At 36.7% G+C, this 12,105-nt stretch overlaps 1 protein-coding gene across 1 annotated transcript in view; it reads right to left on the bottom strand.

The window, feature by feature from the left end:
- Positions 1-12,105, bottom strand: part of b4galnt4a (beta-1,4-N-acetyl-galactosaminyltransferase 4a) — a 164,345-nt gene that overhangs the window by 28,508 nt on the left and 123,732 nt on the right. The window contains exon 8 of the mRNA XM_088611109.1: positions 5,759-5,837. Coding sequence (XP_088467235.1) covers positions 5,759-5,837 — 79 coding nt within the window. The remainder of the gene's footprint in view (positions 1-5,758; positions 5,838-12,105) is intronic.

Below are 12,105 nucleotides of genomic sequence, written 5' to 3'. Positions count from 1 at the left end.
CGGAGCTGCGTCAGCATGAGTAGGCTGCAAAGAAACAGATAAAGGTTTATTCTGTGCTTTTCCTTTTAGCGTGGAAAAAACCTTCACCTTTTCCTGTGTTACAATGCATACTGGTCTTGCTAAAATCATGGATTTTTAGGATCACTCTAAACCCATAGCGCTGGTACTACCCGGAATGCTCTTTGATGAGCAGTAAACATCTGGGCCCTATGTGCCTCTGAGATACTGTCTTTCAAAACTCATACTGTCCTGTGGACAGAAAACTTTCATCAAGTGAAAGCTAAACTTCTAGATTGCAGACTCTTACTCAAAATTAAAAATAAAAGCAAATATTGTTCAAAGTTGTAGTCCAAAAGTTAGCTGTTGAATGATTCACTGTGAAGTGCATGTGCTCTTAGGATTATAAACTATAATGAGAATCATACCGCACTGATACCCTAATGCAAATTGAGTTTAATGAGTACTGTTCTTGTATGATGTGGCAAATAGTGTAAAGGAGAAGTTCAAACACACCAGGAAACGGACAGATAAAAGGAAAGAAATCAACATTCAATATACGTCCATAAAAGAATGCCTTTCTCCCTAGCATTTCAGTTTTTATGCCTTCCGACACTGTAATCTCAGCTGAAAACAACTGAACATGTTGCAGACTTCAACTTACTGTTCAAACAATTATTTTATAGTTTTCAACGGAGCTGGAAAATATACTGACAGCACTTGAGTACTATGGGACCAATAGCCTTAAAATTGAAGACTGCTTGCACAGGCAGGAGACTAGGGTTTGTTAAGGCTTCCAGTATGGAAGAGTATTTTAATAAAAAATCAATGTGTATACAGTACAGTATATAGAGGATACAGTATACAGTATATAGAGAAAGGCTACAGTGTAAAATATTTTCTGTTATCCTTAAGTATACCAAGGAAAACCACTTAGCCTTTAAATAAAACATCAAAATAATATGAAATAAAGATACAGTAAATGTGATGGACATATCAATTGCCAGTTATAAACCCTAGAAGTGATTCACAGCAGGTGAGAATACACACAGTATACTATACCTCAACTAGTTAGGTTATAGAGAAGCCTTTCTTTGGTTTAACTCTTGATATACTTCTCTCAAAATGACAACATAAATATGTAAAAAAAGAAAAACTATTTTTGATGGGTGGTTTTGAAACTTGTTATGTGGCTGGCATAATTTTGTTGGGTGTCGAGCCTAGAAAAAGACCAATATTTTACACCCCTGCCCCTTAGTATTTTACACCTTAAAATATTACTTTTATAGTACAGTAGCTGAATTTATTTATGGCAGGGGAAAAGTAAACGTACGCTTTAACGTACACTTTCAATTGAATAAACAACCTTAAATATCTGACAAACATCAAATTAAAATTTAAATCCAGTATGTGAAAACCTTTTCTCTCAGCTGTGTTACCCTCTTTCTTATAGTAAGGACTGCAAAGCCTTTTTAATATAAATCAGTGTTTGTGCACTTTAAAAATAACACGTGCAAAACAACATGGCTAACTACTGTCCCTGCAGAGCTCAGGAACTCACACCAAGCTGATGCAGGTGGTGCTGCTTGGCAGGACTGTTTCTTGCAAACAGGACAGGGAGTAATAAAATAGCCCATTAAAAGTAAATGTGTTAATACAGGATAGCTAGATCTCTGAAAATCAGTCAAGTGTGATTGGAGTTTTTTTTTAAAATTATTTCTTCACAAGTTGGCAGTTTGGAAATGCTGAATCTTAACACTCTCTCCCTGCATCTTTAGCTGTGAATGATCTTTTCATTCCATGATAGAACACATCCGTGGAATGTGTGTGTGTGTTTTTCTCCTGGTGTAGGCGTCATTTTTTAACGCATGAGAAGAGCTGCTGTTGACAGATGTCTGCAAACGTGACAACAACTGAATAATATGTCTGCACCTTCACAGCTATGTCAATTTGACAAAGACCATTTTCACGTAATTTTGGTTCATGTAAAAATACAATTTAGTGCAAAGCATACTATGTAATAGGTACAGAAAATACCCCTAATAGCACTGGAAAGGTATCTGTTGGTATATATATGGTATTCTCATTTGGTGTACTTCTTAACCCAGAGAGTTGTAGGACTATGATACAAGCTACCCAGCCATTTTGTTGAGCCAATAAAATGGTTTCTTTCAATAAATGCCTGGATGAGATCGTTAGATCAATTAACTTCTAACTACTAAATGGCCTAGATGGGCTAAAAAGACCTCCTGTCATTTGTAACCATTCTTATATTCTAATGATTAAAGGGTGGAGTGAGGCTATTTCTATGTAATGTCAATCAGCTGGGGGCAACAGAGGCAGGTTTGTGGAACTGCAAAGTATGCATGTCCTGGAAATAACACCTTTTTTATATTATGAGAGAGCTGTCTGGCCCACATGACAACTTTAGTTTCAAGGCAGACTAAAGCACCGTTGGTTTCTAATGCATTCAGTCAGTGGAGATCATGGACCATGAATTGTCAAGAGAGATAAATGCAGCATCATAGTACATGGTCAAGAAAACAGGGAAAAGTAAACAGAGTAAAATAATGTTTCTGCGCTAATAACTTCAGATGAGTGTTGTTTGGTTTGTTAGTATTTCACACACACAGTGCACACAACAGTGGGTCACATTATAGAGATAATATTGACTTTCTATTTCAAGATATCTCAATATTTGCCTTCAGCTGATACTCCTGCACACCAGGGAGCTTTTAAAAAATAATAAAATTTACATTTTAATATTTCCTATTTGATGAGAATAAAGTACTGTGGTAGATCCATTTTAACTGCCTTAAAATGGGGGGAGTTAAATTATTTTTTAATGAAAGATAAACACAAGGCAGCAGGGCCTTCCTTAAAAGCTTCCTCTTCAAGAACAACACTTGAGATTAGTGTTTCTCTGCTACTACCAATTCAAAAAGCCTCAAGGGTGAGGTAAAATAGTCTCTGCTCCCCACAGCTTGCCTGGAGGAAGGAAGGTACTCTGATAAAAGGTGCCTAGGTTTCTAGAGTGCCACCATTCAAATCCTTAGTTCTGTTTCAAAACTACCATGGCAACAAGGTGCTTCTGAAAACACAAAGCAGGCTTAACTTCTGTGTCTAAATATACCCTAAAACAAACAATCACAAATGCACATACCCTGTACATAGTACAGTACATCATTTGATACTTCTGCTTCGCTTGTTTTTTAATACGCAGATGCCGGTGCATGATCCGCTGAAGAAAGAAGAAGAGGTAAGAAAATCTCAGGAGCTAACCTGGGGCTGTAATTCAGAGTCAAGAGGAAATTCTTTATCTTTTATTTAAATCCCTCCACATCTTTTTGACTGCTAGTTTATTAATTTATGTCCTGTTAAGGTTTTCAATTTTTATTTCATTGCTTCTGGTTCGGGAATACTTTTGACTGCCTGACTCTTAAATGGGTTTTGGTTTTGGCACCTGACAATAGCAGAGCTTTTTACAGTCTCCTGTTCTGCATTAAGGTCAGCAAGTAAAAAGTGAGACTATTCTTGCCTTATTGATGTGAGAATGACATTTTCAAACTGTCATTACCCTTATACCTGAAATGACCAATGAATGTCTGGATCGATAAGATGCAATTTCTACACCTGGAAGCAAGCTTTGGGGACAGTGAAAATGATTTGCACTATAGTGCAGATGGTTAAAAACCTTGCTAGTTGTTTGGAAGATTACGTAATGACTTGAGTCTGGTATTCAAAATCCCAAAAGGCTTTGGTCAAATCAGCCCAAATGTCATCTTCAAGATCAGAATTAATACAAAGACCCAAGGACACAAGAGGTCATTACATTTAGGAGAATTTACACAAACAGGAGTGGTTTCCTTTCAAGGAATTGTGGGAGTCTAAATGAATCTTTCCCTAGCATTGACCCTAGTGATTGAAACTAGTCCACAGGATCCTAGAAGAAACAGATGGAATTGCTGAGTCATTAAACCACTAACAAACAAGCTGAATGGCCTTTAGTTTTTAAATGTTTATGTTCGTTTGCTGCATAAGATGAAAGAAAATCACAAAATGCTTTTTAAAACACCTACAGAGTTACAAGGAAGCTTTGTCAGTGTAGTGCTGTTGCTCTAAATTTATGTTGTTCTACCAGCAAGATCATGTTGCTTTTTTAAACACATGACAGTCAGAACGATAGAACTGAGTTAACTATGGCACTCTCAACCACAAGGTCATTACTTTTTACTTCCAGTAACGCATAAGAAGACAGGTGCTGAAGTTCTGTAACTATGTAAAGCTTTCATCTGGTAATAAAATGTGTTATCATTAATTGGAAGAAGACCATAAGGTACTAAAACCCAGCAGGCAAAAAGATGTTTTTCACATCATTTAGCTTTGCGTTTTAAATTTAGATTTCAAATGCAGTCTCTGAAAACAGCCAAACTCTGAAAAACGGCCAAATAAGAAATTGTTAATAGCTTTCCCATGCCCACGCTAATACCTTATATGATGTTTTTTCACTTGTCTATTTGGAAGACTTAATTGGCTGGTGTCTGCACCCAGCACCTGTCTGAAGACTTATTTTGTGAAGTAAGAAACAGTTTAAATCTGTTCGCAGAAGAACACAATAACTACCTTGATGATTGCCTAGCACAATGTGGATCAGAACATCATATTCCAGTTCAAAAGCCTGAGGAAACCTTGTTTTGGACAAGGCTACCTGAACAAAAGTGGTAGGAGAGTATGGAACAAGCTACCCTGCCATATTGTTGAAGCCAAAACTCTGGCTTCTTTCAAGAAACAGCTGGATGAGATCCCTGGATCAATTCATTACTAGCAAATAAGCTAGATGGGCCAAATAGCCATTTGTAACTATTTTTATGTTCTAATTTACACTTCACATGTCCTGTCTAATAGCGAGAAAGGAAGAGATGACAACAGGATCAAAAATACACTTTTCAAGTACACAATGTTATATTAATGACACCTCATTGATAGTTTTAAATATGACGCAAAAGGTTACAGTTATACATTTTGTTATTCCGAATATTGAAACTTGCAGCTGAAATGGCAATATACTTCATCACACAAGGCAAGATCTTTTATAATGACAGAAAATACATATTTCTTCAAACTCGTGAAGATAACCTGTTCCCACATACTGTGTAGAAGAGTTCAAGGCCCAAGCAACAATTTGCTGTAGTATCTAAAGTGTTGTAGCATAGCTTAGCTTCACTCAGAAAGAGTGAAAAAAACGTTATTTAAAACACTATAACAAATGAAGCTGAAGCCTTACCTATCAATGTAGAGTTCTGAAAAATAATACTTAGATTATATTTACTGGGAAATGTACTTTTAAATACATATATTTGTAAGATGATGAGAGATGTAACATTACATTTCTCATGATCCAGTTTCCTTGCCATTATTCTCTTTATTCCAAAATGTTCTGTGTTTGTTAATGTCTCCCTGAATACATGAAGAACAAAGCATTCGGGTTTCCTTTGTTTTGCTCAGAAAAAAACAACAAGATTAATGAACCCCTCAACGAAGGATTAGATCAAACAGGAAATTAACTTTTCAAGATATAGAAATGTAGTGCAAAGAAAATGAATATGAATAGCATTTATTAAAAGAAAAATGATTGACAGCTTGCTGATGGAAGTCAATGTTTATTTTCTTTAGTTTTCCCAGCTTTGAAAACATTATTCTCTTTTTTGACATTGACATTAATTATAGCTGGGGATGTAGATATGGAACTAGAACTACTTACCCCAACCTCAACATGATCTGAGCCCTTGTCGTCTTGTTTATGTAGAACCTCAAAGTAGTAACGCCTCGAAGAAATAAGGCTGGTGAGGAAACAGAGAGAGGAAATTGGCTTTTGGATTCTGAATGATTCTGAAAGCTGACCTGCTACTGTGTGTGACTCTTTTTATTTTGTACTGTCTCCGAATTGGGAACGTATGATGTACAATGCGCTTGAATTTGAAGAATTTTGACAGGCCCCTTCTTCTTACACTAGCAGTTTTAATTCACGTTGTCCTGCTTGTTTGGAGAGAACTTCTGTGCCAAAATGGTTTTGACATAAGGTTAACACAGGCATCAGCTTAGCCTGTGGTCCAGTGCATGTCTATGACTGACTGACAGAGAAGCATTCATGACTTGCAGAAATTCTCTCTAATTTTCTAAAAAGGTCTCAAAGGCAGTAAAAGGTGTGAGGGAGTAAATGGAATCCCAAATGCAAATGTATCCTGCATTCTACTTTGCATACAGATTTTGTCACATTGGAGCCCGTTTTTACTGTACAGTATATATTCAAAGTTTATATCAACAGCATGTTCACCATAAATACTGGTACACAGAAGTGGAATTGGTAAAGTTAAAAATACAAGGTATCAAAGCATTTTCTCTGAAAAAAATACACAAAAGATGTCTCATTTAATGATTGCATTTGTTGGCAAGGCTAGTAAATAGTGCTCACTGAAGAGAAAACAGCACTGCCTGCTACAGCTTTAATTAGATTTAATTCCAATACAAAGATTTAATCTCCTCAGGACTCAACTGCTTATTCCACAATTATTCCAACACAATTTCCCATAAAAATTAGAAGGCTTAAAACTACCATCATACTAATGCATATGTATGTTTTATCAGGAAGAGTTAGAAATTAATTAAAGAACAGTAGAATGAGCATCACAGTCTTTAAGATGCATTTTATATATACTGTACATGCACTGTTAAGAATTAAGAATTAAGAAAACATGACATAGTATTGACATACTGTAGTAAATTAAAAGGACAGCTACAGTATGTTTCACAATATATGTACACATACAGTATATGTGGTCGTTATAACGCTCGTTTTAAGAGTTGCATCAGACTACAAGACTGTAAGACATCAGCCCTGATTGAGCTGAAAGGCTTGGGCACTCTGGACAGGGTGCAGAGCTTATCAAAAACATGTCTAGTGAAATTGCTCCACATCTGTTGTAATCCGCACTAATGGTCCCTAGCTACTCTACACACACCATTTCTTACAGCAAAAAGCAAACAGCAATCAATACAGTGGTGTGTTTGTGTGCTAATGTCAATCTTACTTCAGGCAGAGAAGCAACTGTCTGCTAAAAAAATGGGAAAAGTATTGGTTTGGCTGAACCAACTGAGGCATGGAAGAACAATCTTTTACTCTTTATAATGCAGATAAGGAGAGATTTAAGAAAAAGGCAACACACTTCTTCGTTTGTAATAAAAAGAAACATGATATTTATGTGTGTTCTATATTTTACTTCACACATAAAAGTCTTGTATATACTACAGTCCTTTTCATATATATGGATAAGCCCCTACAGATCTATGCACCAATAATTATGGTTTCATTCTTCAGAGGTCCAAATCTACAGACCACATCATTATTAAAGCAGATAAAGATACACTGCCATCACATAGAAAGGCCATGAAGCATTATGTACAGTATTTTCTACAATATTAACCTAAAATACAGTACATTCTCTGGTGATCTGTGGAAATATGATGTGTTAGGTAAGTAGCTCAGAGGGCACAAGTGAAAACGACATTGAAGTAGATTTAAAACTGAGAACAGGGGGTTGTGGGAAGATGGAAGAAGCTACCCAGCCATGTTGAGGACAATATTCTGGCTTTTTCAGAAAACGGCTGGATGAAATACTTAGATCAATTAGCTAATAAGAATTAAGCAGGCTTGATGGGACGAATGGCCATTTCTCATTGGTAACTTTTTTATGTTCTTACAGTATTACCAAACAAGAATGAAGGAGCGATACAGGAAAAAAAACACTGAGCAGCCATGAGACCCAAGGGCTGCACTCTTTCAGTAGAGAAACAGAAGGCAGAGCAGAGCTGGCAGGGGAGTACAGTACTGTATGTATGTTGGGGGGCAGTTGATAGAGGGTAAATAATGTTATTCATATGAAGGTAAAATGCTTCTGAGCTTGTGAACCCAATGAATAATGGAAGGTGCCAGACAGATGATTTATTGTTATTATCAATCAGGTCACACATTTGTATTGCTTATACTGCCCACAACATAGATGCAATTGCCTGGTGTATGGCTGGCAGATCACTGTACAGTGAGTACACTCAAGATATCTCAGCTGTTGCTGATTTCTCTCTGAGGTGCTGTATTAACACCAGTCCAGACTGCCAGAATATCACACAAGCAGGGATCCAGTGACTGGTAAACAGCTGAGTTGAGCACAAGTTTATTTGTTTGGGCTTTGTTTATTTCCACTGCCCTCTGCTTTGAATGGATTCCTTTGAGATGAGGAAACCCCTATCATATGGAACCATTGAAAGGCAAAGCCACAAAAAAACAATTGTAATAGGGTTTTGCGAGGACTGCCTGAGCGCCGGCCGAGCTTTGCTTCTCCTTAGCCAGGGAGGGAGCGGTGTGCCAGTGTGTTGTCGTATTGTAGGGCAAGTCTTTTCCGCTATGTACAACGACGAGTTTTTCCACTAAAGGGAAAAATAATAATTCCGAGCTTGAACACCGTCTGCATTCTCTTAAATAGCAAACCTGACGAGCCTCCGGTGCTGTAGCAGTGCACTCCCACGTGCAGCGGAGTGGGGAGTGCAGTGGGAGGTGTGCTCCACTGTCACAATATAAAGGGACTAACTTTATAAAGCTAACTTTCTATTTCATTCCTGACTTTTTTAACATACAATTGGGTGTGCTCTATTTTTTTTTTCATCTTTTGAAGTCATTTTATCATGCAAACATACATTTCCATTGTGCCTCCATTAAAGAAATAACCTTTTAGTCTGTTTAAAGGAAATGAGCTGGGTTAGACTCTAGAGAGTAGTGCACTGAACTGTGCAGCAATAATTTATTTACCTACTATCCCCATATTACAGGCCTGACTTGTTTTTTTTAGTATCACTTGCAGAATGTACATTGGATAATAACAAACTGAGCAGAATAGACAGTGAAATCACACACAACCAGAAATAAATGGTACATACAAATGCTTCAATACAGATAAAATAAATGCATTCCAAAACTCATTCCAGATCTACTCAAAACTAAAAGAATTTGGCTAGGGGCTGCAACTAAAGTAGTCTGTCAGGTTGCACTGTAACACAATTGAAAGGGTGTTACATGTGTTGAATTGAAGGAAAGTTAACCATACATTCATATATTTGCAATTCCTTTTTATCTACAGTCAGCCATGTGCCAATTAGGTTCTTGCAAGGTGTGAAGTGTCTGTTCACAGGGAACACCAGGTCTCCCAGAGGTGGCTGGTTAGTAAATGAGACTCTTGCACAAGATAACGAAAGGTCTCTCACATTCCCCCTCCTCTAAACAGTTTATTGAGGAGCTTGCTCTAACTGCAGAGCTTGATGTTGAATCCCAATAAAGAATCTTGTCTCCTGGGTTGCAGAGATGAAAAGGGAATAACCTGAGCTGTCTTCTCACTAGTGAGCTATATTTTCAAATAATTACCGTCCCATCTGCATCTACTGAATTGGCATTCTTTGACTGTCTGCTCGGGTGCTACACAAATTAAAGCTATGGGAACATCTGTAAAGGGCTTTCATATCGTAAAGAAAACAAACAGTTGAGTAAACCTGTTCATTATTATGTTACTATATATGTATCAGCACACTTCTTTCACAAGATAATGTTTCATTGCTTTGTTGCGTTCCATTTTATTGATACTTCTCTTTCACATTCCCCATTTTTGAGTATCAAAATGTTTAAAGTTCACATCAGAGCCATCCACTGAAAAAGTTAAAACAACTTTTAACTAAGCATCTTAGTGTTTACATCACTAACGATAATACTAGTTCATTACCATGACAATCCTTGAAAGCCCGTTTATGATATTGGTAATCAATTGGATCATTCAGTGTTACAGTGTCTTTAGTGTCGACAGGAAGCTGTTCTCTATGAATGGAAGAAGATAAATAGTCTCTATTCTCACAGACAGGTATTCCATATTTCCGATATCAGAAAAATGTTTCAATTGTTGCCACTCATAGATGTTGTGCCATCAATATTCTGAACAGACTGAAATGCAAGCAATCATAATTTTATCATGCTCAAAATGAGATGGTTTATTTTTAAAGATAATAACTTTACAGTAAATGCATATGCTTAGCATGCAGAACACATAAATAATATTTTGGCATCACATTTTTTCACAATTTTACATTTTATGTTTGGGCCATTTTATATTATTTCTGTCAGCAATATATCTATTATTATTATTGATAACATGCCTTCCTGTTATGGCGGAAATAACTATAACACAGTTTGTTTTTATGCAATACATACTGTATGCTCATGGCTAAAATCAATTCCCAGTCTAAGTCTGAAAGAACACAACCCACAGATTTATAAGTCTGTAAACTGCTTTAACCTTCAAATTCCATTTCTTATGGAGTGAATTTGATTTTGGGAGTATGTTTGGATGCCTGCAGTAATTACATTATTGGGTTACCTTGGTCATGAAAGCCATGCAGGTTGTGGCCCCTTAAATATAAATAACTAAGTATGCTGCGACTATCATAATTTTGTCTAGTGGTGGGTTGTTCAGTGATGAATACTTAATCAATCCAACCCTATTCTACTATTATACAAAAAAGTTTCTTTCTGGTACTGATCTCTTCCCTTGCAGACTTTCAACAACTGTGTGACTCCTAAAACATTCAAACGCTTCTGCCCTCTCCTTTAGTATAAAACACGATATAGAACTTACATTTTTTAATAGAAAAAAAAGAAGAAAAATCTCCTTTCTCCGCATCCTTATTTTTTTCAACCTTTTTCCTAGATAATAAATTAGCATTGTAGCATCAAGGCCATCCATCTCAGCACTCCTGTCCTCAGCATCAATATATAGTATTGTAAGTTTCTCTTTTGTTCAATGCAACTGTCAACCTAAATGTTATGAACAAATAATTTCTCTTCAGCACTTCATTCTCAGCTCATTAGCAATGCCACCCCGCAACTTAATAACACTTAAGAGCTCCATTTACAAGTCAAAAGGTGTTTTTGTTCTTCATCAGTATTCAATCGTCACAGCTATTTTTTATTATTCATACACAGTACACTTCTATTTCTGCCAAAGCTAGCTTTCTTTCTAAGGAATTGCTAAGCTCTTCCAGCTTCGTGTATGGTTTTCTAATAAAAGTAATGTATATGTAGAGATCCGGGTTTTGGAAATGTGAACAAAATAAAATGAAGAATTAAACGGACTCCTCTGTTTTATCGATGCCCACAGCCAGAAGCTGCCCTCCCTGTGTCTGAGCTTCCTTCATTTTCCCCCTTGTGAATTGACACAAATGCCCGCCTGGTCTGTACCCTACCTCAGATCAGCTTCTTCTCAGAAATGCCAGGTGCAACATCAGAAGAATCTGATGGATTTTCTCTTCTTCTCTTATACAAAAGGTCAGCAGTCCACATCTAATAGATTTACCATGATGTTTCTTGAGCAACACTTTTGCCCCAAATGCACCAGGAAGAAAAAGCCTGACAGGATACATAGCTGAGACAGAAAGGAGGTAGAAACCTTTGATGATTTGTTGTTTGTTTTTCCTTTATTGATCCCTAATGTGTTAAAGTACTTTACAACAAGAGTAGGTATTGATATTGGATGATTCTTCAACGCCTACTTATTGGATAATAGAGAATAAAGTCCCCAAATGTGCTGAGAAATACCTCTATGTTGCTAATAATTTCCACTGATGCAGGGTTAAGATACTCAATGCTGCTCAACAATTAAGTTGACTTGCCAATTATGAGCAATGACAGTTGTCCAGGACTAACTGATCATTTGTTTTGTTGTCATGACCAATGTTCAGCACTTGAGATCACTGGAGTCTTTTTTTCTGTGACTGGGAGAGAGTGAAATGAACTAGAACAGGCATATCAGTGTGTGTGGGAGGGTTCTCAGAACTTTATTTAGTAATTTAAAACTTAGATTTAGTAATATGTTTTATGTATCATTCATTTTTGGGAGACCTTCAAATCCAGTGAAATGAAGCAGACCACTTTGCCTAATGGATCATGAATTAATTAGTTATGCAGTACAAGGTCAGGAAAGCAAAGAGGAAAATAAACACCCTCAATAGAATCTTACA

The sequence above is a fragment of the Lepisosteus platostomus genome, chromosome 18 (genome assembly GCF_059453375.1).
Source record: "Lepisosteus platostomus isolate fLepPlt1 chromosome 18, fLepPlt1.hap1, whole genome shotgun sequence".
Classification (NCBI taxonomy): Eukaryota; Metazoa; Chordata; class Actinopteri; order Semionotiformes; family Lepisosteidae; genus Lepisosteus; species Lepisosteus platostomus.
This window is presented reverse-complemented; position numbering and strand designations above follow the sequence as displayed.